Source organism: Stegodyphus dumicola, chromosome 2 (assembly GCF_044657685.1).
Source record: "Stegodyphus dumicola isolate Sdum_Otavi_A_Nest chromosome 2, ASM4465768v1".
Classification (NCBI taxonomy): domain Eukaryota; kingdom Metazoa; phylum Arthropoda; class Arachnida; order Araneae; family Eresidae; genus Stegodyphus; species Stegodyphus dumicola.
In genome coordinates this window covers 203,330,254-203,358,078 of record NC_140769.1, presented here as the reverse complement: position 1 = coordinate 203,358,078, position 27,825 = coordinate 203,330,254, and the positions used below count along the sequence as shown (strand labels likewise).

Genomic DNA, 27,825 nt, shown 5'->3' with positions numbered 1-27,825 from the left:
AAAACAACATTGTTCCCGGATAGTTCTGATTAAAGAGTCCAAGAAATCCAGAATTTTTTCCTATCATATTTGGTGCTCCATCGGTCGTAATATTACATATACAGTCAAAAGTCGTTAATTCGGACACCCATAATCCGGAATGATCTATAACCCGGACCTCAAAGATAAAAACTTTCTGCGCATGCGCCGCGTTGACACATACGCATAGGCGTTTACGCGTGCGCGTAAGACCTCTTACGACTGCGCATTTGCGTGTGCGCAAGCGCAGAATACGTTTTCGCGTGCGCATTTTATGTATAACGGACGGTATAAGCTAAAATTATTTAATTATCTATTTCAGTTAATGTTGATGATTGCGTTGTTCCTTAATTTTCGAATTGGATCCGGCTTATTATTTTTTGCACAGTGTAAGAGCAATACTATAAAAGTAAACTTGAACTTTCGATTATGTCAAATAGAATTTCCGATTCTGGAGCTTCCAAAGGATCGTACAAAACGAAAGTATGTTTCGATGTCCATCAAACAAAAAGTGGAATTGCGGCAAAAAATGGATAAAGACATGAAGAATGTGACAGAGAGGTTAGTGAAAACGAAAAAATTTCGATTGACAAGTTAGTCGGTATTCTCGGCACAGCAATTAACGGGACTTGAACAGCGGAACTTTGTAACTGAGCAAAAAATTATGTCTGTTTATAGAATTAAAGAGAAAGTATTATCACATAAAACGAAGCAACTTAAACAACTTACATTGAAAGAAATGTTTAATAAAGTAAACAAATAAATATTAAGCTTTTTTTTGTAAATTTTGATACCCTTTAGATCATAATTGTTCTTTATCTCATAAATTACGGTTTCATATTTTTAATTTTAGAATTTCTGCATGCCATCTTACGCGATTTAAACTGATGATCTATAATCCGGAAAAATCGATAATCCGAAGTCCCGACGAGTCCGGATTAACGACTTTTGACTGTATTTGTTATAGGCACTTTCAAAATTTAAAGCCCTTCCTGAAATTCACGAAAAATATCATATCCCGTTGTAGTTCCCTTTAAAGAACGCATGCACGCCAGTTCCTCAATAATTTCAAAGTTCTCATCAACACCTCTTATAAATAATACTAATTGAGCAGTATCATTTATATCAGTGCTTTCATCCACAGCTATGGAACAAAATTTAAACTGGCCAATCTTTGACTCTAATTGTGATGCCAAATTTTTATCGATGGCTTCCATTCTAGAAGTCACCGTTTTTCGAGATAAGCTTACAGTCTCAAAATTATTTTTCTTGTCTGGACATAAAACATCACAAACTTGGAGCATGCATTGTTTAACGAACTCCCCATCACTGAGAGCTTTATTATTTTTAGCAATATTGTATGCTACAATGTAACTTGCATGTGTAGCTGCTTCTTGAATACTGTTTACCTTCTTGAATTTTTTTTTTTTTTTTTTTTCCATATTCGGACATTGATTCGTAATTGGAATTCTTATGCTTATGTGAAATGACGGGAAATGTTATATCCTTTGAAGACTGCTACAGCTTCATTGCAGATAAGACACACTGGTTTATCTTTTACAACTGAAAAAAAATATTTCCATGTCCATTCATCATTAAAAGCGCGGCACTCTGAATCAACTTTACGTTTTTTAGTAGCCATTTTGGGGTTGAAATATTTTACGAATAACCCAAACAAGCACTAGCTACGCTATACTTTTAATAATTTCACCACTATTCACAATGACGCTATATGTCCACAATCTTTCAACACGCAATCAATAATATTAGAACTCGCGCCAAAAGAAAAAGCCGCTAGATGGAGCTTAAAAAAAATGCGCAGTCTGCCACATGTGAGGTCTAATTCACCCATATTGAATTCCCATATGTCTGCTCCACAAGAAAAAGATAACGCTTGTTGGCGCCAATCTACAGCTATAACTAACAAATAACTTCCACTTTTAACACTTTACCGATTGAAAACTGCCTGTGTTTGCTATTTCCTTCGATTTATGTTTTGTAGAACAAAAATAGAGAATGTAAACAGATTACCTGCTCTCTGAAAAAAAGGAAGAAAAAATATAATATTTAAACAAAGTAGAAAAGGAGATGGATATATAATATATGAATATTTCTTTTAATTTGCCTCTGACCGGAAAATTAAAATTATATCTGCGGGCCGGAGTTTGCCCACCCCTACTTTAGGTGATACATTTGCTGTATCTGGCAGTAGCAATTACTCGAGTTTCTGCCCACAAAGATGCGCTTGGAAAGGATTCAAATCGACTTTTCCCATCCTAATGCAGAATCTTCTAATAAAGATCTCACCATGTTTGAATTAAGAAATGTAAAATCTCGCAGTGATAGGACTTGCGCTGGTCTGATGGCATAAGTTATTTGATGATAAAGCACCTGCCTATGAATCTCTAGAGGTCCTTCTTGCTCTTTATAATAAGATATGGAGGGAACAAATTTTTCCTACTGCCTGGTGCAGGGCCTTTGTTATTTCTATAGTAAAACCCGGCAAGGATCCGAAAAATCCTTTAAATTATCACCCCATCGCGTTCACTAGCTGCCTTTGCAAGATTATGGAAAAAATGGTAAATCACCGTCTCACCTACTATCTGGAGACTATGATCTTCACTTGATAATGCCCTGTTTTTAGAAACTGCAGTACGCAATGCATTTGTGAAAGCAAATCATGTGGTTTCAATCTTCTTTGACATGGAAAAGGCGTACGATAGAACTTGGCGGAATGGAACTCTTCATGACCTTTACAGCACTGGATTGCGAGGTAATCTACCCATCTTTATTCAAAACTTTTTGAAGGACCGCACTTTCTAAGTCAAGATTGGTTCGTTGCTTTCTCAAGTGTTTGTACAACAAGAGGGTGTACCACAAGGTTCAGTGCTCAGTGTCACTCTTTTCAGCCTGAAAATTAATTCAATTTTAAGAGAACTTCCTCCCACAGTGCATGGCTCCTTGTATGTTGATGATCTGATGATCTATTGTCAAGGTCAAGATATGAGATACATTGAGAGACAACTACAAATTGCTCTAAATAGAATCATAAAAAGGTCCAACAACAATGGTTTTAAATTTTCTAGCCAGAACACAGTCTGCGTGCACTTCTGTCGCAAAAGAAATCTACATCTTGATCCAGAGCTGCATCTTGACGGCTCTTTGATCCGCGTTGAGCCAGAAGCAAAATTCTTAGGAGTTATCTTTGACAGAAAGCTTACTTTCCTTCCGCATATCTTAAACCTAAAGAAAAAATGGGCTAAAGCTCTCAACATACTGAAAGTCCTGTCCAATACCTCATGGGGAGCAGAACGTTGTTCTATGCTCCGCATTTATAGAGCTTTAATCCATTCCAAACTTGACTATGGCTGTGTTATCTACAGATCAGCAAGACCTTTTATGCTCCTGAAATTGGATCCAGTCCACCTTCAAGCGCTACGGATTTGCTGTGGAGCCTTCAGAACATCTCCAGTCAAAAGTTTATATGTCATCTGTTTTGAACCATCTTTGGAATTCAAACACAAGCAGTTGTCCATTGATCTTCATTATAAAGTAATGTCACAGGCCTAACATCCTGTCCGACTCATGACATCTAATCAGTACTGGCGTCTTTATCATGCCCGTCCTTCACGTATCCCACCTTTTGATCTTCGCATTCACTCGCTGATTGAAGAATTCAACCTAAATGATCTGCATCCCCAAAGCTTTGACCTTTTCGGTATTGCTCCCTGGCGAGAAGTGAACATTCACCTAGTTAACATTTTTGGAGAACTAAAGAAGAGCAGTACCAATGATATCCAATACCAACAAATTTTCCTAGAGCATAGAAGCAGTTATTCTAATTACAAAGCAATTTTTACTGATGGTTCAAAGAATCATGATCACGTCGAGGCAGCTTTCTTTGTGATAAAGAAATAAAGAGTAGTAAACTTCATAAGGCTGCATCTGTCTTTACTGTGGAAACTTTTGCCATTTTGAATTCCTTAATCTTTATCTCTAGGCAGAATAGCAGAACGTTCATCATCTATTCTGACTCTCTGAGTGCTCTTGAATCATTGAATACAAATACCAGCCACCCTTTGGTCTTAGAAATTTTAAAGGTACACCTCCGTCTGAGAAATGCAGGTTATTATATTGCGTACTGCTGGGTGCCTGGACACGCTGGCATCAAAGGCAATGAACTCGCCTATATTCATCACATCATGGTATTTTATTATGTGTGCTGATATTACCTCAGAAAATGATGTCCCTTTTACAGACATACGGAATTACATTAGAACAAAGTTCTTGTTCAGGTGGCAAGAATTCTGGGAATGCCAAATTCTGAACAAATTAAGGCAGGTAAAACCGAATTTGGAGTACTGGAAGTCGAGAGGGAATCGGAAGGAGGATGTACTACTGACTCGTTTACGAATTGGTCATTGCAGACTGACACATCAGTACCTCTTGAAAGGAGATAATGAGCCTATTTGTGGCACTTGCAACGTTCCCGTTTCAGTCAATCACATTTTAACCTGCTGTCCTGCTTTTAGTCAGAAACGTGAATTTTATTTTAACTCTATGAATGTTAACTTAACACATCTCATTGGAAGAAACCCTCACATCAACCTCATAAGTTTTTTAAAAGACATCTGCTTTTACCATATGATTTGCTAGAGCATTTCTCAGTCATTTCTGCCTGGACATTTTAAAGTCATTTCTCCATGCCTTCATCAGCATTTCAGGCTCATTTCATCAATTCACTTAATACAGTGTGTTTATGCATCTTGAATTTTACTCACCATTTGTCTGGCGCATAATAACCCTCGAGGTTTTCTGCCATTTAAAAAACCAACCAACCAATCACTCCTCCTTCACAATCTTCCAGTCCATCCAATGTTTTGGAATCCCCCTTATAAAGAATTTATTTTAAAAGTCCAAAAGCGCAGTAATCCATAGGAGACACATCAGAAGACTTGGGAGAGAGGCATTTAAAGGGAATAAGTTCAATTTCGGTTTCATTTCTCATTTTTTCTAAAAATAGAGAAGTAGATTTAGAGGAATTGCTTGGAGCCTTATCCTGATGGAACTTAATACTGTAAAGATTGTTTGGATAAAGAGATGGAATTACTTTTTTTAAAAAATAAGTGTTAAAATATATTTCTGATAGTAATCCAAATTAATTTTGACATTTTTTTCTACTTTCCTTATTTTAAGTTTTCCATTATAAGATAATTCAGTCATAACCATAAAACCTTTAGGAAAAAACTTTCCTTGTTTCCTCTGAACCAACATATTAAGTCTTTTTCCTCTTTTTTGGTAATAAATTAATCTTTTTCTATTGCAATCAGAGAAGTATATCCAAGCCTCATCAATTGCAACTACAATCAAAAGTCGTTAATCCGGACTCGTCGGGACTTCGCCGATTCCGGATTATCGATTTTTCCGGATTATAGATCATCAGTTTAAATCTCGTAAGATGGCATGCAGAAATTCTAAAATTAAAAATATGAAACCGTAATTTATGAAATAAAAAACAATTATGATCTAAAGGGTATCAAAATTTTCAAAAAGAAAAAGCTTAATATTTATTTGTTTACTTTATTAAACATTTCTTTCAATGTAAGTTGTTTAAGTTTTGCTTCGTTTCATGTGATAATACTTTCTCTTTAATTCTATTAAACAGACATAATTTCTTGTTCAGTTACAAAGTTCCGCTGTTCAAGTCCTATAATTGCTGTGTCGAGAATACCGACTAATTTGTCAATCGAAATTTTTTCATTTTCAATAACCTCTGTCACTTTCTTCGCTATCGGAAGCGAATTATAATGATGAGGAACTTGTTTTAAATCATATCAAAGACGGAGCACATCCAGATGAAATACTACATTTGGTAAGGAATTATAAGCCAAATAAAATAAAAACATCTGCCCTGAAGATAAGGATAGTGCTGACAGATCAACTTCCAATTCATTACGCGCCCGCCGCGGCGTTCCCCCCGCTGAGCAGCGTGAAATTGATAAACAGATTTCGGATTTCAAAACATACTTTCGCTTTAGATCCTTTACATATTAACAAATATATATCGGAAATTCTATTTGATATAATCGAAAGTTTAAGCTTACTTTTATAAAATTGCTCTTACAGTCTGCAAAAAATAATAAGCCGGATCCAATTCGAAAATTAAGGAACAACGCAATCATCTACATTAACTGAAATAGATAATTAGATAATTTTAGCTTATACGTCCATTATACATAAAACGCGCACGCGAAAACGTATTCTGCACTTGCGCACACTCATATGCGCAGTCGTAAAAGGTCTTACGCGCACGCGTAAACGCCTATGCGCATGTGTCAACGCGGCGCATGCGCAGAAAGTTTTTAGTTTTGAGGTCCGGATTATAGATCATTCCGAATTATGGGTGTCCGAATTAACGACTTTTGACTGTATATATTTCCATTTTTCACCTGCCAAATAATTTTATACAGCAATCTGCACACAATCTTATGCTGAGAAACATGTTTCGGCATTAGGCGATGAACATCGTATTCTTTTGTTTTGATTAGCTTTAAATCAGATTTTATAATTTTGTTCACAGTTCCTACAGAGGTAGTTAAAGATTTTGCAATAGCTCTTTGGGGGTCTGGATTTTCCTTTAAAACATGAGATGCGACTTGAGACTTAATAAATAAGGGCTGTACGTACCTTTGTTAAGTATGCATTTTTTGCCTTTTTCTCAGTCAGATGTAAACATTTCTTTCCTTTCATATTAATTTTGTCACTTATTTTACGTGTAGAAATATAAAAACCATGCTTTTCACATCTTTCTTTAATAATTGAATAAGACTATTTCTCTTCAGATAACATAAAAATATAGCTTTCGATCCATTGTTTATTTTTCAGCAACATTTTAAAGAAAATAATATTTTTAATGTTGCAGACGATAAATAAATCTTATTTCAGTTTGATGCCTGCCATGTTTGTATTTTAAAATTAATATTTAAATTCACGGAGAAAATCGTTACAAAAATGTGTGAACACCCTCTGTATTGTATTATTCTGTGTGTTAATTAAGTCCATCAACTGAAAATACAGAATTAGTTTCATCTATTCAATTAATTGTTTATTAACTCTATTAACATTTGTTTTCCGTATTTCCTGTGCTATAACTTCACTTAGTTGGCAACATTATGAATTAAAAATATTTAGTGTTTTAAACAAATTTTAGTAATATATTAAGTTCCTTGTATTAATCAAAAATTTAATTTATTTCAGGGGACAGGAATGAATAAAAAGTTTGACAAGCAAAAGGAAGTCCCATTACCTGCTGAACTGCGGTAATCTTTTTATAGTACTTTCGTATCATTGAATTAGCCTGGCCATTCAATTGATTCAAGTTGTGTAATGTACTTAAAATTTTCTTCAACAAACTATTTGTGATTTGTCTGTTATACGTTTAAGAGAGACCAAATACACAAAATTCTGCTTCATTATGTACAACTGTATAATAGGAATATAATGCCATGTCATATATGCCACTGCATTTCCTGTTTATATAAATAAAATCTGAGAGTAGCAAAGACAGCACACATAATAAAATACCATGATGTGAGAATATTAATATCACACAGGGTACAAACAAAATTAGTTGATGGTAAGTTATGGCAAGTTTTTCAAATGTTAGAATGGTTTTCATGTGTGTCACTGAAATAGTCCTTAACACGGGAATGATTTTGCTTGTGGTCATATTATTGAGAAGTTTAAGGGGGGGAAAGGGGAGCAGCACTGTCAAATATGGCCAAGGAACTTAGTATCATTGTAATATCATATTATGTTCAGTTCACATACAGATATAAAGGTGTTAATTACCATTGGTAGTCATTTATTAAAAATTCAATCATGAATAAGTATAATTTTTTACTACTGTGGATCTATTAGAAGGCCATACTCAGACAGGCATGGTATGACTATAAAGGAGTATAGGTTGGATAGTTTCTCTGTTTCTTGCGAGCAAAGTGACTTTATAAAGGTGGCTTGTTTGCTTGATGACCAGTATAGTGTGCCCTAATAATACTTGCTGATTGATATTATTCATAATTATTCTAAGAACAATAAGCATTTGACAGCATAATAGAGAAGTTAGATATGTTTTATGATGGAAATAGATTTACTTGCACTTGGGATTTGGCATCATCTAATCAAGAGGCTAAAAAACATAGTATTTTACTAAACAGTGATAGTTTGACCTGTATTAGATTCTCGGCAGAGAGGCTATCTGCATGGGTGTGTTTATGGTTTGCTCAAAGAGTAAGTTGAGCTAGTTTCCATTCGAAAATTCTTCCCTTGAATATATAGCTCTTGCATAATCAAATCAATCATGCTTTGCCATAATCAAATGAACCAAACCAGAACCAAAAATTACTGAAAGGAATAATATGGAAGGTATTTTTTTTAAATCTATAGCTTCTATTGTCTTGGGTAAAAGGCCAAATACTTGAGGGAAGTGATGCAACAGGTGACTGGTACTATAATGTTGTTATTCTTACCCACAGCCATTTGTTACATTGGTTTTATTAATCCCAGGATCATGCTTATGAATGATACAGTTGCTTCTTATTGGTTAAAGCTGTCAATAGGCTCTTAGAAAGTGAAGAGTTAAGTGAATTTTTATTGCTTTAAATGTTCCCTTGATCTAAATTTCATAAGCAGATGAGGCACTTCTTCACAGCTTATCAAAAGCCAACTGACAAAGTTAGCATTGGTGGAGTAATGAGTAGCATCAGTTCCAGCATTTTTCAAGCAAAGTATAGACAGATGGTGTAGTTAAGTCATCAGCATTAACATTCTGTATTGAAAAAGCATATCAGGATAATGTCTTTAGAGAGTTATATGTTTATCATGATAGCTGGTCCTATGTAGTCATTCATATATATTGTTTCTTAAGTTTAGTATTTCACAAGACCAAGTTTTTCCATATTTAGCCCAGAGACGCAAGCAAGAAGTTTTTCCATATTTAGCTTGTATCTCTGAGCTGCTACCTGTGAAAATATAGCTAGTTCTTATATCTTGCTTGTATATTAATCATTTTTAATACTGAAACTTTCATTTTTTAACTGCTTACAAAATTTGATTATACAGTCAGGGTTCGTAGCGGTCCTTATAAGTCCTTATATTTAAAAATAAAATACAAAGGCCCTTATAGGTGCTTACTTTTTCATTAAAGTCCTTATTTTTTTGTTTTTAGTGCTTATTTTTTCCTTTTAGTGCTTTTTTTTTTTTTAATGAACGCGCTATTTTCCCCGTACCAAAGCCAAAACTAAAACAACTTTTCTTCCTAATATGGAATGTCAAATGGTGAGTCATACTCCCGGAAATAGCTTTTCCCCCTCTCTCTGCATTAACATAACCTTTGGTATGCACGAAGAGTACAGACAGGTGCCCGTCGTTCTGTTTGGTCAAAGAATTGGGAAAGCAGTAGAAAATTCCGCTACATTCGGCATTCTTTTCCTCCCACCCAAATAGTACACACGTTTGAATTTCTATCAAGATCTTAAAAATTTGCATTCTCGTTCTGCTTGGTCAGTTCATATTCGTGTTTATTATGATCGTTATGCTTATATTATGAGCATATGTATGAATGTTTATAATAACATAGTTGCAGTAACTGCTGAAGTATAGTAAAGTTCCAAAAATGGTTGTGTTTTAACACTGATTAGCTTTCTAAGGAATAATATTCGGAATGGCTTAAATAAAGGGAAAGTAATCGAATAGTCAAAATAATTTAATTTTTTTTTGGCCAATATATTATACAGCACGAAGGTTGGGAGGTCTCCCCTTTCTCCGCAAAATCTTGAATATTGAAACTGTTACAGTTCGCTGCAAAACAAGCAACTGACTTTTTTTTTTTTTTTTGTTACTTTCCAATCTGGATTGAATAGGACTAAAAGTTCTGTGGTCTACCAACCCAAGCGAAGAATGATTCTATTCCGGAAATTTAACGCCGTCTGTTGAAAATTAGAATGAAAAACACCCCAGTTATTTAGTTCTTTATTCTCCCAATACCGGCAGTTGTTGATTCCGATTGCGTAATATCACGTAGGGAAGAATTACGGCGCACGTATTGCGCAATAACGTTTGCGATATTTTGCAGAGATAATTAATTTTGATGTTCAGTCCGAGATTTGTTTATGAACACTTACTTACTAACTGAAAGAGTTTTACTGTGCTTGCTAAGCAGAAAATTTTTTAGTTCCGTTGGTTTATTTTTATATGACGCACATATTGAAATGTCAAAAGCATTTATTAGCGGGAAAATCTAAAGAGCGGCTACAGTCTACCCCCCCTCCGCTCCTTCAAGTTACGCTCGACTGTCCGAATATTCGCCAATTCCAAGTATGCGGGTTAGATAAGCTTTTACTGTTAAAGATGGCTGCATGAAACAAATTTCTGTCTTCTGATTTCAGAAATGTTCTTCTTTTTTACTTAAATTACATTGCTTGAAATTTCTGTTAAGAGAAAACTGATATACATTGAAAATTTAGAAAATGTTCAGAATTTAGATTTAAATTATTTAAATATCAATATGAGTGGATGTATTTATTATTAGGTTCCAAACAAATACAATAAATATGCCTTATTATTATTTATTTTCTCTATTTTGAACTGAAATTTCATCATTAAATCTTGTAATATAGTTTAGTTCTTCATAGTTTTTTTTTTTTTTTTTTTTTTTTTTTTTTTTCTCTCATTGTAAACTAGTTCTGTAAATTGAACTATTATTTAAAATTAAAAAAAAAAGTAATTATTTTCCATGGTTGAGGTAATGCTTATTCTCTCTTAATAAGTACTTCATTTCTCATATTTTAAATTACAATTCTAATTTTTAAGGTTATGCAGTTGTGTATGATGTAATTAGACAGGTGCTCATTTTTTTTCTTAAAATGTGCTTGAAAAGTGCTTATAGGTGCTTATTTTTTTAACTAAAATGTGGCCATGAACCCTGACAGTACAAAAGCCGAAATCCAGCATCGTTGGGACTTTGGCAGTTCCAGATTTCGTAAATTTTTGATTTTAGATCATCACTTTTGGAAATTTTCAGATTTTAGATCCTCAGTTTAAACCTAGTAAGATGATATGTAGACATGGCAACACTGAGTCTTCACTTCAGATAGTCTAATGCTAATCATCGAACAGGTCTGGTGCAGCTGCAACTTGCAGGAAAATTTACAACACATCTGCTTCCCTTTGTTTGTGTATTCTCCATTACTAGATTTTATAAGGGGGAGATTTTTTTTAGTCTAAAGGGGCAGTTGGCCCAGAAGAACTATTAATTTCATTTTGGCATTTTGATTTGATTCACTACAAGCATTGTTTCACTTTTCAAATTGTTACCACCAAATATTATCGCCCTGTATTATATTTAAAGAAATTAAGTAATGAAGAATGTGCATAAATGTGTGTATGTTTCTTGCATTGTGATAAAACAACGGTATCTAGAGCTATTAAATTTTAAATAACATAATCCTCCTGCAAATATGGACATCTGGAAGCTCAAATTTGAAATTTGTTTTATTATCAATTTCATATATACTTTAAAAAAAAACTTTAAAAAAATTTTTATTAACAAAGTCAAGGATTTCAAAGTGAGCAATGGCAACATTGTGCAGAAAAAAAACATTTTTATCACCAGCCCATGAGACTGTGTATCAGAAATTCTAAAGATATGCTCATTTTAAAATTATTTTGCTATATTGCTCTTGAACTGAATTTTATAGCTTAAGTGCAAAGAACATGATACAGTCAAAAGTCGTTAATCCGGACTCGTCGGGACTTCGGCTATTCCGGATTATAGATCATCAGTTTAAATCTCGTAAAATGGCATGCAGAAATTCTAAAATTAAAAATATGAAACCGTAATTTATGAAATAAAGAACAATTATGATTTAAAGGGTATCAAAATTTACAGAAAAAAAAGCTTAATATTTATTTGTTTACTTTATTAAACATTTCTTTCAATGTAAGTTGTTTCGTTTTATGTGATAATACTTTCTCTTTAATTCTATAAACTGTCATAATTTCTTGTTCAGTTACAAAGTTCCGCTGTTCAAGTCCCGTAATTGCAGTGCCGAGAATACCGACTAACTTGTCAATCGAAATTTTTTCGTTTTCACTAACCTCCCTGTCACCTTCTTCATATCCATTTTTTGCAGCAATTCCTCTTTTTGTTTGATGGACATCGGAACATACTTTCGTTTTGTAGATCCTTTGGGAGCTCCAGCAGCGGAAATTCTTTTTGACATAATCGAAAGTTCAAGTTTACTTTTATAAAATTGCTCTTACAGTCTGAAAAAAGTAATAAGCCGGATCCAGTTCGAAGATTTAAGGAGCAACGCAATCATCAACATTAACTGAAATAGATAATTAGATAATTTTAGCTTATACCGTCCGTTATACATCAAACGCGCAAGCGAAAACGTATTCTGCACTTGCGCACACGCATATGCGCAGTCGTAAAGGTCTTACGCGCACACGTAAACGCCTATGCGCATGTGTCAACGCGGCGCATGCGCAGAAAGTTTTTAGCTTTGAGGTCCGGATTATAGATCATTCCGGATTATGGGTGTCCGAATTAACGACTTTTGACTGTATTTAATAAACAAAGGTAACACAAAATGTTAAAAAAACGCCCCCTTGGATGTAATTTAAAATCTGAAACCTTTCAGATTTTTTATTTTTCATTTTATTTTATTTAATTATTTATTGATTGGTAGTACAGAGGTCCGGATGTTGGACATTTGGATTTCTTACTTTGTACTGCATTTTGTTTTTGAATATATATATATTTAATATGTTATCATTCCTTTTCCCATAGGCACTTTTCTTCAGGAGATAATAACCAATGTAAAAAGCAGAAAACTGAATGTGGTAAGCACAGGATGCATTTTTTAAGCATACAATGTTTTAAAAAATTTACTTTTTTAAAAAAATCTTCACCTATATACAGTTTTAATGATTTTAGTTAGAATCATTAGTAGTAAAGTTAATTCATTTCAAATTATTTTTAATAGACTGGGATTGATAATTTTAATTAATTTTATTATAAAATATGTGTTTTTATTTTTAAATACATTTTAAGAATATATAGATTTTAAATCAGTAAAAATTCTTTAAACTGCTTCAAAAACAATAAAAAAAAAAAAAAAAAAAAAAAAAAAGTGTAGATCCAGAAACTACATATGAGTGCCATTTGCTGTATGAAAATTCACTTCCTGCCACTGAACATGCATGTATTAGACTCATTTTTTGTTTTCTTAAGAAATTCTTTTTCTTTAATTATAGAATTTTCACTCTTTGTACTGATTGAAAGATATAAAATAAATAAATAAATAAAAATAGGTTTTATGAAAATAGTTTTCAGTAGCTGCTTTAATGCAAGATTTGTAGAAAAATATAACATAGATTAAACACATGTTTGCAGAATGTTTTGAATGCTTACATGTGGGAAAATGTCGATTCTGTAAGTGATCAAGCATATTCATACATTTTAAGTAAAAATATTTTCAACTATAATAGCAGATGACAAATCTCAGTTTTCAGCATCAAGGAAGGAATAGAATTTGCAGTGCCTGCTCTGATGGAAAAATCCTCAGCTTTCCATATTCTGTTTTCTTGTATGTATAATGTAAATATGAATCATTTTTCTTTAGAAAGTCCTTCATGAAGACATTCTTTCTTTTTTGACTTAATATAAATAATTAACAAATCAGTCTCCTGTGTCTTCCACTACACCAACAAGTTGGTGCATACTATCTTCATGCATTGCACTCCTGATTCTAGAAAATAAAAATTGATAGTAGGAACTTTATTTATGTTATATATTTATCATGATTTCTACTTTTGCAATATTTTCAGTTTTAAGTTTTGTCAGCTATGGTATGATAGGTTTAATTTAATTTTAATATGATAGGTTTAATATTTGGTTATAATTTTATTACTCAAAACATTTTTACCCTAGAAGTTAATATTAATTTTTGTTTGCTTTATGGCATTTTGGCTCATTAAAGATTTTACAGAGATGTAATTCCAAAATCCAGGGAAGCCTGTACCTGCAAATGTGTTTAATTAAAATGAAATAATTTAAGTATAAATATTTCTTTCATTCCATGTCAACACATGACACCTTGAATGCAGGAAATTTTACACAATTTTGTATTTTATTTGGAAAATTTTTTATATGTTTTTTCTTTGTATGTGTGTTATTGCTCATTTATTACTGGGCTAATTTCTTTTTTGTCATTTATTCCCGAACTTTATTATATACAGTCAAAAGTCGTTAATCCGGACTCCTCGGGACTTCGGCGATTCCGGATTATCGATTTTTCCGGATTATAGATCATCAGTTTAAATCTGGTAAGATGGCATGCAGAAATTACAAAATTAAAAATATGAAACCGTAATTTATGAAATAAAGAACAATTATGATCTAAAGGGTATCAAAATTTACAAAAAGAAAAAGCTTAATATTTATTTGTTTACTTTATTAAACATTTCCTTCAATGTAAGTTGCTTCATTTCATGTGATAATACTTTCTCTTTAATTCTATTAAACAGACATAATTTCTTGTTTAGTTGCAAAGTTCCGCTGTTCAAGTCCTATAATTGCTGTGTTGAGAATACCGACTAATTTGTCAATCGAAATGTTTTCGTTTTCAATAACCTCTGGGTCACTTACTTCACTATCGGAAGCGAATTATAATAAAGAGGAACTTGATTTAAATCATATCAAAGACGGAGTACATCGAGATGAAATACTACACTTAGTACGGAATTATAAACCAAATAAAATAAAAACATCTGCCCTGAAGATAAGGATAGTGCTGACAGATTAACTTCCAATCCGCCGCGTGAAATTGATAAACAGATTTCGGATTTCAAAACATACTTTCGCTTCGTAGATACAAATTACATATTAGTAAATATATATCGGAAATTCTATTTGACATAATCTTTCTAATCTATCATAATCTAATAATGACGTTTCTGCCCCCCCCCTCTGCCGCAGAGCAGCGTGAAATTGATAAACAGATTTCGGATTTCAAAACATACTTTCGCTTTGTAGTAAATATATATCGGAAATTCTATTTGACATAATCAAAAGTTCAAGCTTACTTTTATAAAATTGCTCTAACAGTCTGCAAAAAATAATAAGCCGGATCCAATTCGAAGATTAAGGAACAACGCAATCTGCAACATTAACTGAATTAGATAACTTTAGCTTAGCGTATAACTCCGTTACACATTAAACGCGCATGCGCACAAACATATTCGCAGCCGTAAGGTTCTTACGCGCTCTCGTAAACGCCTGTGCATGCGTGAACCCGACGCTTGCGCAGAAAGTTTGTAGCTTTGAGGTCCGGATTATGGGTGTCCGAATAAACGACTTTTGACTGTATATAATTCTGCATATATTTCTTGACTATTCTTGGCCAGATGAGTTCAATCTCAGACAATTAAAAACTTTTCATTCAGTTTTCTAATCTTAGAGAGTTTAAAGATTTTCAGTGATGCTAATTCACTTTTTACCATATTTATTAGCTAAACATGGTTAGAACATTGAGCAGATTAGGGACATTTCTTAGAAATAGGTACCTTTCTTGTGAAACCAAACAAAAATATTCAAGCTTCAGTAAAGAGAAGAATAGTTTTTTTATCTAAAGCGGACTACAGTGCAGAATTAGAAGGAAATAATTAACTTGTCAATAAGCCATACAAACAATCTTCATAAAAATTTTCATATAAAATTTTAAATTGCACACATTGTTTCACAAGAAATTGATTTTGAATAAAGTTTCCTATTTCATCACCCTAACAACAAGACTAATGAACCAATAAAAATACTGTGAGCTGATTGAAAAATACAGTGCTAAATTCACAAAAAATTTTCGTATTTCAGGGCATGGGAAGGTAAAATAAAGTTTTTTTTCACTTTATAATTTGTTATGAAAGCTATTTTTGCAGGGCATAGTTCATTTTATGAAAGATATGTTTCATCAGCTTCTTATCCAAATTTTTCAAAACATACCTTTTAATTCAATGCTTGTCTGCATATAAGGTAAGACACGGCTGTTCTTAAAGATGAAAATTATATAAATAAAATGATCGCTTCTGACAAATTATTTTATCAAAATTTTTTGTGTAGTTACATAAAGTGTACCAGAAAAACACTGTCAACTTCAATAAGCAAAAATTACACTAGACATTACACTAAATAAGCATTTTTATACCTTAACATTATACACCAATTTCCAGATAAAAATGATTTTATAATGCCTATTTTTATGATTTGTTACTACTTTTTATTGCAGAAAATAAGGGCATAAATTGATATGCAGATTTGTAATTTATAATTGTATGATCCATTCTAGTATTTTTACTGTTATTTTAATAGTTCATAGAATATGTTGCAGCTATTTATGGTGCACAAATTCCATGAAAAATACAGGATGTCCTTAAATAATTATCGTGATTATAAAATGTAATTCATGGTTTTGCACAAATAACAAATTATGAATTGAACATCAAATGCATGAACTCTAAAAATTTATAATTATATGAAAAGCCTATAATAAATTTCATATGTGTATCCCTGGTAGCACATGTAAAATATCACTCTACCTTGCCTTCCCTATAGTTAAAAATTTGGACTTCATGACTTAATTAACTTCACACTAGGTGATGCCTTTCTATAACATGCCTGTAACATTTGCTGTACAGTTACTGGTGATTTTGTTGCAAGCCACACAATACATTGTGTCTTTTTCTGCGGGGAAGCCATTTTGACAATGTAGCAGTCCTAGCAACAAAAAATACACAGCTGAAATATTCTATTCAATGGATTCTATTTGATACATATATATATGCAGTAGTACCTTTTGTAAGAGACACCTCTATTTAAAGGACAATTCTGTTGATCCCAGTCCCATTGAAGAGGGACCTTGATATATTTACCTCTTATTAAGAGACACTGAAAAAAAGTTTCAAAAATTAGACAGAGGTAGAGAAATAAATAAAAATTGAGATACTCTTTATTAATCTTTTGAGGTTTCAAAGGCAAGTTTGTCCTCAGTGTTATAAAGGAACAATAAAATCAATAGTTAATTCCTCTCTTTTTAAAAACTGCTTTTCAATAGGGAAAAGCGGAACAATACATTGAGAAAAAGCAAATTGTGGTGCAATCAAAAGGATATTTCACATTCACAAAATTCAAAATCCAGTTATTCTTGCTACAATTCTCAGCAAGAAAGAAAATAGTATTAGCAAGTTGTAAGGCAATTCGAGACAGAGACCAATGAAAAGATAAGGTAAGATGACTGGACCTGCTGCCAAGGCCCACGGGTCTTACAATGTGAATACAGTGAAAACTTCTATCATTCTTACTAGGACTGGGAAGCAAAAGAAGTGTAGTTTTGAACTTCTGCAATCCTTTGATATATGTTATCTAACATGGCTTCAAACAGGAAAATATTAACATTAAAACAAAAAACTGACTTAATTCATCTAGCAGAAACTAAAAAGCTTAGTTTAAGAGATTTCATGCAAAAATTTAGAATGAGTAAAAAACAAGTAAGTCATGTTCTAAAAGATAGAGAAGAAATAAAAATATTGCATTACTAATCCAAATTAACAATCCAAGACTATAAAATTAGAAAAACTGAAGCATGTGAAATTGATATTGTTCAATAAGTTTTCTTTGTAAAAGCAAACACTATTCCTGTAAATGGAGTATTATTGCAAGAAAAGACAAAAGAAGTTTTGGAAAGTCTAGACCTACAGAACTTCAAAGCATCAAATGGCTGATTAGCTGTCTAATCAACCATTTGAGTTAAGACAGCATTACTTTTAGTGATATTTGTGGTGAAGATTATATCCATAGATATGCAACATGTAACAGACTGAATAAAAAAGCTAAATAATATTTGTGAAAGCTATAAAGCTAAAAACATCTATGGTGCAGATGAAACTGTATTATTTTATTGAATTTTGCCTAAGGAAACTATGTTTTAAAGGGAAAAGTGCTCTGGCAGTAAAAGCTATAAGGAAATGTCTTATGTTGTTACTTTGTTGTAACATGAAAGGAGAGTTTGAGCACTCAGTTGTAATAGGAAAGGCCAAAAAAACAATGATTTAAACACATCAATCCAAAAGCTTTATTGATCCATTAGCATCACAATAAAAAGATTTGTATGATGTAAAGCATAATGTCAGAATGGTTGATTGCTCTTGATTAAATAATATCTAGAAAAAATAGGAAGACTGCTGTTTTTTGATAATTTGCCAACCCACCCACCGAATGTAAAACGAAAATCAGTGAAATTGGTGTTTTTACCATCTAACACAACATCGTTATGACAGCCTTTAGACCAAACTATAATTAGAAGCTTTAAGATTCATTACAGAATTTTTTTTTTATGGCATGTTTTTTGTCAAGCTGCTTATTGAGACATTGATCGTTTTGCAAAATGGGACAATATGCCATTCAGTGGATAACAAAGATATCACAAAGTTTTCAGTGCTTTTAAGAAAGCAGGCTTTGAACTTCCTAGTTTATAATGCTCTCAGTGAAAATACTACTGATGAAAATAAATTGTTTGAAATGATCAAAATGAGTAGCAGTGCCCAAATGCAAAAACATTTAGAAATCAAGGAAAACTTGTGTACTGAAGACATCAATGCTGACATAAAATCTTTTATTTCAACTATAGTTGATGATGTGAGCTTAAACAAAAGTAGCTTGAAAAGCAGTAAGGAAGACATAGAAAAGCCAGATGTTATGTGTGACATAAAAAAACTACACAGAAATCAGAAAACTCAGCAATATAAAACAAGTGTGTTGCCACTTGCAATACAGTTCTCTTTCAAATTTAATAAACAAAGTCAGCACTTTAAAAGAATTGTGTTGCCATTGGTGGAATAAAAGTATTTTTATTTTTTGTCATTCAGCAATGCATAAATATTTAACATTCCATTCAAATTTAAAATTATTTATTATAAAATCATTTCAATTATTATTAATATCTAGTTTGACTTGTAAAATTATACTGACTGGATTCATAAAAATCATCTATAGATATAAAGAAGAGTGTCTGTTTCTTTGTGTATGCATAACTGAAACAAATCTAGTTTTATCCTGTTCCGAATGAAATTTTGCGAATGGGACCTTCAAAACAAGAGGAAGATTGCTGGTGGCTAATTGCTACATAGTATTTCGAAAAATCACCTCATGGGGTCCACACTTAGAGCAGTTTACTTACAATACCCATTTTGTATACACACTGTTGTTGTGAGGTTCTGGCTATCAGTAGAAGTCATAAATGCTAAGAAAGGAATTTTTAATTGTTGTTTTTAGGAAAAAAAAAATAACTATTTCTATGCAGTTTCATTTTTTAAATCACAATGCCATTGTTTCTCACTAATACCATTAGATGACACTGTGTTTGCCTACTCTTTTAAACAGTGCAGAGCTTTCCAGAACAGTACAGAACGCTTAAAGCAAAATTTGCTCTCTATAAGGTTTTTGTGAATATTTTGAAAATGGTGAAAAAAAATCAGCCAAAGTAGATGGTGATCCCCCCCAAAAAAAAGACAAAGAAAGAAAGGGGGGAAAAGATATAACCAAAGCAAGTACTAGTTGTGTATTTTTTGCACAGTGCTAAAACCGTTGCCTAGTGCCATGTTAGTACGGCACTGTTTTACAGTTTTATTGAAGCTTGGTAAAATTTTGTATAATTCACCTTGAACCAAAACAAGAAGTGAAAAACTACTGCCACTAACTGAAAAACCACCACAACCCCATCCTCCTGAATAAATGTTTCTCATTCTGCATAAAGCTCGGCCAACACTGGGTACTTGAGCTATTATATTTATTATACTTTATACAGATATTGTAATACACAATGATTTGAAATGACATTAGTGGTTTATGACCTGGTTATTTTGGTATTTTTGAAAGGTGAGCTAAGCCACATGACACAGTCAAAGTGTGTTTCAAGGATGTTAGCTTAACTGAATAAGCCAAGAGCTATCTGCCTAGCAGGAGGGATGCCTTCATGAATGACTTTCTGAGGGAGAATGGTTCATATTCACGTTACACATAAAGAGAGCCATGAAAATAGCCCATTTGCCTGGGTTCAAACTCCCAGCATTCAGCAGACTTAACCACTTAGCTATTGGGGCTGTTTCAAGGAGATGACAAGTATTAGTAAGCTGAGACAGTATACACATATACTGTAATTTACAAAATACAGAATAGAAACTTTTGTGTAATATTTTGAGATTTCAAATAATATTGCTTGTAATTTTATAAGAATGTATGTACACTGTGTGTGTGTGGGGAAGACAGTTCTATTATCTCCTGATTGACGAAATTCAACTTTCATTTCTCATGTCTTGAAAGCACGACTTGGGATACATATTGGATTTATATATAGCATTGTTCTAAAATTTTTTCTGAAATGACATACCAATTTCTTTTTTCATATTTCGATTCTACAACTCATATTATGCCAAACTGCCAAGTTTTGTAAAAATAGCACAAGTAATTTTTAAGAAATTAGCTCTCAAAGTTTTAGATCACTGGTAATTGAATTTGGTATATATTTATTCATATCTCTTTTTTTATTAAACTTATTTGATTCTTCCTTTCCTATTTAAAATTTGCCCATTTTTGATTTATATTTAAAAATAATTTTTATAAATTTTTCGGGAAAAATTTTGTATTATAAACAAATTTTAACATCATCTTAACCTATAAAAATTTTAACACCATCTTAAAGTAAATGAATTTCTAGGCATACCTACAAAAAATTAGTTTTTTATTCAAATTTTCTAAGATATGCATGAATTTACCTTTTGGCATGATTTGAAATTTGGCATATTTGTTGTGAGCAATAATAACGCCAAATGTTAACACACTTTGTTAAAATTATTTGAAAGTATGAACGATGATTTTTTTCTTCTCGTCTACAAAAAAGGAAAGGAAAATAGATTGCTGTAAATTAAGGAGTTCACCATTTTTGGCACAAAGATAACTTTTTTATTTCTCCGTAAATTTCGTACTAAATTTTACAAAATTTAATATGTAGGCAAAATTTGAAATTAGAATCGAAATATGGAAAAAAATTGGCATGTCCAAAACTGATATTTCAGGAAAAGTTCGATTTTTGTGTCAAAATACCCATATTAGAAACAATGCTATATATAATTCCGATACATATCCTAAGTCGCGCTTTCGAGACATGAAAAATGCAGGTTGAATTTAGTCAATCGGCCCAGTAGAATGAGAGATATAGAACTGTCCCCCCTTTTTTTGCGCAGTGTATATATTTACTTACATATATAAGACATTAATACTGCATATTATATTTTATTAAGATAAACATTTAATTATTTATATGCTAAAGAAACATTTGATTAGCTATAAGAAAATTCTTAAAATAGCTATTTAGAAGAATTTTGCAAATGTATAAAGAATCAAATTTTTCCATGTTTATCAATATTGTGGAGTAATATTATAAAGATGGTTATCTTTACAACAAACTTAATTCACAATTTTTACATTTATTAGATTTTATTAAAACTCAGTACAACATGCATGTCTAACATTTAACACTTTGCAAAAGTAAACAAACCTTTTTCTTTTCTTATTGTTTCAGATGCCAAAACCAAGCAGTCTGTTGCAAAAGAAGCAGAAGTCGTTTTGGATGAAATGGGAGAATTACAGTGTAAACAACAGTAATTTCATTACACAGATTTTATGTAGAATATTCTATATTATCAAAAATAATAAAAATGCAATTATTTTATGTATTAAATTATTTTAGATTTCAGTGAAATGCTTCTGCACTAAAATTTTAAGGATGAAAAGCAGTTTAAGAATATTTAAACTTCAAATTAATTTTTATCATGGTGAGAAACATAAAAAGTAACTTTAAATCTCAAATAATTCATTTTTTAGTCAATCTCCCCTCACTACTATTTCACAATGCTTTTTGTATAGTCCTGTTATAGAAGGGGGGGGAAAGATATGAGAGATTCTGAAAGATAAATAATTTAGCAAAAAAAGTTATTTTCTTTTGAATGAATTCATGTAGAAAACCACTAATTTCAAGGACCAAAAAAAAGTTATATTCAATACCATTGTTTCTTTATATTCTAAGAAAAAGTCATTACTTTCTACAGGAGATTGCCATGAAAGGTTTCATTGTACTTGCTTTGGAGTGTGTCAATTACTTTATATTTCACAAAACATTTTATGTACAAAGTATTCTCAAAAAGTAAAAATACAATGTCTCATGCTTACTAAAAAAACTAATTGATGAAATGTCCATCACATGCCTTATGTTTTGCCATGATTGCTATTATTGTCTAAGCATTTGTTAAGTACTGGACAAACTTTTGTAGTCCATGGTCACAGAAGTTTACCACCTGCTGTCGAAACCACATTTTAACCCCAGTTTTGATCTCATCATCATGTTTGTCATCAAGTTTTTTCATGCAAGATGTTTTTCTTCAGGTAAAAGAATAAATGGAAGTTGCTGGGTATGAATTCTAGGCTGTATGGCAGACTTCCCACTTGAAACTTTTGAGTAGTGCTTTCGTTTAAAGCCTTATCTGAAGAATGAGCACTGTCATGAATCAAGCAGACTCCAATTGTCAGCATACTCCAATATGTTTATTTTGAACTGACAATTCAAGCCATCTCAATGTCCTACTCAGACAATAGAAGGCTTTTTCCCCTTGAAATTTAAAATTTTGAAGTTCTTGGCTTTCAGGAAATTTGTATGGTGCCATTGCATTGACTGTTGCTTGGATTCTGGTGCAAGGTTATAAACGAGTAAAAAACCAGTCTTGTCACCAGCAAAAAGAAAAACAACTAACAACATGATTGAGAAATTTTTCAGTTGCTTCTCCATAGTGTATGAGGAAGTTGAGTGGAAAGCTCATCCTTTTTGTAGTCTTCCGTTAACATACTCAGTACCCAGCGTACATATAATTTCCTTTACCCTAAAGTCACAGTCTCATAGAGAGTTGTCATAGACATTTTTGGTATAATTTTATGCAATGCTTTCAATAAAAGATGGCTGTTTGCTTGAACAGCTTCGTCTATTCTTTTAAGAAGAGCATAGATGGCCTTCCTGTTCTGTGTTTGTCATCAACATTGTCTGTACCTCTACAGAAAGCACAATGTACGAGGGCCATCCAGGAAGTAGATTACGTTTCCGTCTGTGTCCGCTAGGGGCGGGGCTAGCGCGGCCATCTTGGGGTCAGAGCGTTGCGCAGCTCAGTCTGCATCTAGCCGTGCTAGTGAGAGGTTCATGCTGTGCTCCGTTCAGATACTGTGATGGTTTGAAATGTCTGCGTTAATTGAAAATCCCGCGAGCTGCGAGGTGCGCTCAGTAATAAGGTTTCTGACTGCAAAAAACTGTAAACGGATAGAAATCTATCGGCAGCTTCGTGAAGTGTATGGGGACAACATTATCACTGAAGGTGGAGTGCGTCAGTGGGTCATAAGATTTCAAAATGGCCGAACCAATGTTCACGATGAAGATCGAAGTGGGAGACCCAGCATAGTGACCGCCGAACTTCTCGGAAAAGTCGATGCTAAAGTCCGTGAAAATCGAAATTTCACAATAACGGAACTTTCTTTGAGTTTTCCACAAATTTCGCGAAGTTTGTTGCACGAAATCATCAGCGAAAAGCTTGGTTACCACAAGTTTTGTGCAAGATGGATTCCAAAAATCTTGACAGAGGACCACAAAAATCAGCGAATGGCTGCAGCGTTGTACTTTTTGGACGCTTACCATAAGGATGGTGACTCTTTACTCGATCGCATCGTTACTGGTGACGAAACATGGGTGAAACATGTGAACTGTGAAACGAAATTGCAATCAATGCGTTTTGATGACGACGCACAGCTGCAAGAAGAGGTAACGAAGTGGTTGAAGGCGCAGGCGGCCGAATTTTTCGACGAAGGAATTTCCAAGCTCGTACATCGCTACGATAAATGCCTTAATTTGTATGGTGACTATGTAGAAAAGTAGTATTTGAGTGTGGCTTTCATCTGTATATAATAAAATTTGTTTCCTATACTTTGTTTATTTTTTTATTCCAAAACGTAATCTACTTTCTGGATAGCCCTCGTATTTGTTAATTCATAATGTTGCTATAGATGGAAATAATTTCTTTGAGAATCTCCTGGATGCTGAACTTTAGCATCAAAAAAAGATATGACAGAATGCACTCTGTTTTGGCAGGATTCTGAATTGATGCAGCCATTTTACACATATGCTATTCAAACAACACTCACATAGAAATAACAAATAAGTAAGAGGAAGAGCAAAAGGTTCAAGGTGTTACAGTCAGTGTCTCAAATGCACTCACCAGAACATTCCCTTTCCTGCTGTTTGTGACGTATCTTTATGAAAACACCTCGTATATTGCAGCTTAAACAGAAAATACGTAAGTTACTAAGACCAGTGATGTTATATTCAAAGATTTATCAACATATTTCTAAAATTCTGAAAAAGTTGTTAAACTAGACAGTTTCTTAATTAGAATTCAAGATTTCATAGTTTGTGGAGACTGTTGATAAATCATGAACAAACATTTTTGCCTTGGAATTCTTTGCTAAAGCAAGATGTCCAATATTCACAATATTGTTAGAACTGTTGATCTAAAATTAATTCTGATCCATATGGGTTTTAAAAATAAAATTTTGTTAAAAATAGCACAAATATATATAAAAATCTTTATTAATTATAAGCAATATATGGAAATAAAATTTTGTAGTTTTTAAGAAATAAATAAAAATACTGCATTTAAAAAGTATAATTTTATATTTAAATACATCATAGGGAAATTCATTATTCAGTTTTATGTTCACAGCAGTTTATTCATTCACAGCATTCAGTTTTATAATCACATTAAAAATACAGTCAAAAGTCGTTAATTTGGACCTCAAAGCTACAAAATTTCTGCGAATGCGTCGCGTTGACGCATGCGTGTAAGACCTTTACGGCTGCGAATATGCGTGTGCGCAAAATACGTTTACAAATGCGCGTTTAATGTATAACGGACAGTATAAGCTAAGCTAAAATTATCTAATTCAGTTAATATTGCAGATTGCGTTGTTCCTTAATCTTCGAATTGGATTCGGCTTATTATTTTTTGCAGACTGTTAGAGCAGTTTTATAAAAGTAAGCTTGAACTTTTGATTATGTCAAATAGAATTTCTGATATATATTTACTAATATGTAAAGGATCTACAAAGCGAAAGTATGTTTCGAAGTCCATTACACAAAAAGTGGAATTGCTGTAAAAAATGGATAAAGGCATATCCTTTGTTTATCTAAACTTTGTCGCGGTGCGCAATGAATTGGAAGTTGATCTGTCAGCACTATCCTTATCTTCAGGGCAGATGTTTTTATTTTATTTGGCTTATAATTCCTTACTAAATGTAATATTTCATCTCGATGTACTCCGTCTTTGATATGATTTAAATCAAATTTCTTGTCATTATAATTCGCTTCCGATAGCGAAGAAAGTCACAGAGGTTATTGAAAACGAAAAAATTTCGATTGACAAATTAGTCGGTATTCTCGACACAGCAATTATAAGACTTGAACAGCGGAACTTTGTAACTGAACAAGAAATTATGTCTGTTTATAGAATTAAAGAGAATGTATTATCACATAAAAAATGAAGCTACTTAAACAACTTACATTGAAAGAAATGTTTAATAAAGTAAACAAATAAATATTAAGCTGCTTTTTTTTTTTTTTTTTTTTTTTTTTTTTTTTTGGTAAATTTTGATACCCTTTAGATCATAATTGTTCTTTATTTCATAAATTACGGTTTCATATTTTTAATTTTATAATTTCTGCATGCCATCTTACCAGATTTAAAGTGATGATCTATAATCCGGAAAAATCGACAATCCGGTCTGACTTTTGACTGTAATAGATTTATATGAATGTTATAGGTACAATATTTTTTAACATATACATATGACATCTCTTTATACAAATTTAGTGCATGATAGTACATTAAGTAAAAGTTAAAGGAATTTTTCAATATTTTAAAAATATGTTAAAAGCTTCTTCCTACACAAAAGTACAGCTTACAGAATAATTCAAAACAAAAAATTGAATTATTGCTTATTTTTTAAAAAAATGTGTTTTTAATGAGAGAGAGGAACGTGTAAATAAATTGCTACAAATATAAAAAGCAAGAATAATCTGGAACTAAGTCAAATCAATTACTAACATTAGAAGGAAAAAGTGTAAAATGCTAAGTTTTACAAAACATAATAAGACAGAAACGATCACAAAATTCTTATAAATGAAATGCAAGTAAAGTAATGAAAATTATTCGGTATTCTATTTTAAATTATTAGCCATAGCTGTACTGTCTTAAAGGTTGTCTATATAAGTAATTCTGCTATTTTGTCAGAAAAACTGATTGCATCTTTACTTGTTTTTTGTAGACTTTGCCTCAGTTTAATTGCTTTTGCTTTATTTATATAACATAGCATCGCTTTAATTGATACCATCGCATATAATTTGATAACATAGCATAACTTTGATTTGTATGAATTGTTAATTTTTTCAATATATTCTTTTAAATTCTACATAGAAAACATCCAAAAATTATTTTGTGCACAAAATCTAAGTAAGATTGCTAACTGGTTATGAATATAGTTGTGGCGATTCAGGTACGAAACCTACACTATTATTTTATCAAAACATTAGTATGAAAGATGTATTATATGTAAATATACATAAAATACATATATGACTCCAAATACAAAATAATTTGAAATCTGAATAACAGTAATTTTAACAATGTCATTTTCTTTTACACTATACATCAAAATAGCTTTGATTTATTTAAATATGTGTCATAAAATTTTTTTAATTATTCTTTAAATGCATCCAATTCATCTTTGTAGAAGAAAATGACTATTTCTTTAGCAGATATATTTAATAAATTTAAAACACATTTATGTAAACTTCTGATACAGTAGAAAATAAATCAAATGTGATTGTTTAGCCATTTTGTGATAAGCATGCAAAATAGGCTGATAAAAATAATGATCTCACTTCACAAACTTATCATGTAACTCTTGATTGCCTAATCTCATGAATAGTATGCACATCAATGATTTTTTTTAATTACAGAATATTTTTAAAATGGTTTAATATATTTTTTGAGCTCCATCAATAGATGATTTAATGATTTTTTGCTCTACAAATATGGCTGATATGGTTCAAAAAACTGTCTTCATACAAAGAATGGTAAATTTACATTGCCTGATTTTTAACACGACATAGTGTTTTGCAGTTGTCAGTATGGTTAAAGAAAACTTAAGGTTTTAAACAGGGTTCATAGCCACATTTTAGTTAAAAAAATAAGCACCTATAAGCACTTTTCAAGCACATTTTAAGAAAAAAAATAAGCACCTGTCTAATTACATCATACACAACTGCATAACCTTAAAAATTAGACTTGTAATGTAAAATATGAGAAATGAAGTACTTATTAAGAGAGAATAAAAATTACCTCAACCATGGAAAATAATTACTTTTTTGTGTTTTTGTTTTTAATTTTAAATAATAGTTCAATTTACAGATCTAGTTTACAATGAGAGAGAAAAAAAACTATGAAGAACTAAACTATATTACAAGATTTAATGATGAAATTTCAGTTCAAAATAGAGAAAATAAATAATAAGGCATATTTATTGTATTTGTTTGGAACCTAATAATA

At 32.0% G+C, this 27,825-nt stretch overlaps 1 protein-coding gene across 2 annotated transcripts in view; it reads left to right on the top strand.

Moving 5' to 3' along the window:
- The window catches only part of LOC118185886 (uncharacterized), a 112,673-nt gene extending 90,801 nt beyond the window's left edge, over positions 1-21,872 (top strand). For both annotated transcript variants that reach the window (XM_085811647.1, XM_085811646.1), the window contains exons 17-19: positions 7,276-7,337; positions 12,872-12,924; positions 21,711-21,872. In XM_085811647.1, coding sequence (XP_085667773.1) covers positions 7,276-7,337; positions 12,872-12,924; positions 21,711-21,793 — 198 coding nt within the window. In that variant the 3' untranslated portion in view covers positions 21,794-21,872. The remainder of the gene's footprint in view (positions 1-7,275; positions 7,338-12,871; positions 12,925-21,710) is intronic.
- The last annotated feature ends 5,953 nt before the right edge of the window (positions 21,873-27,825 follow it).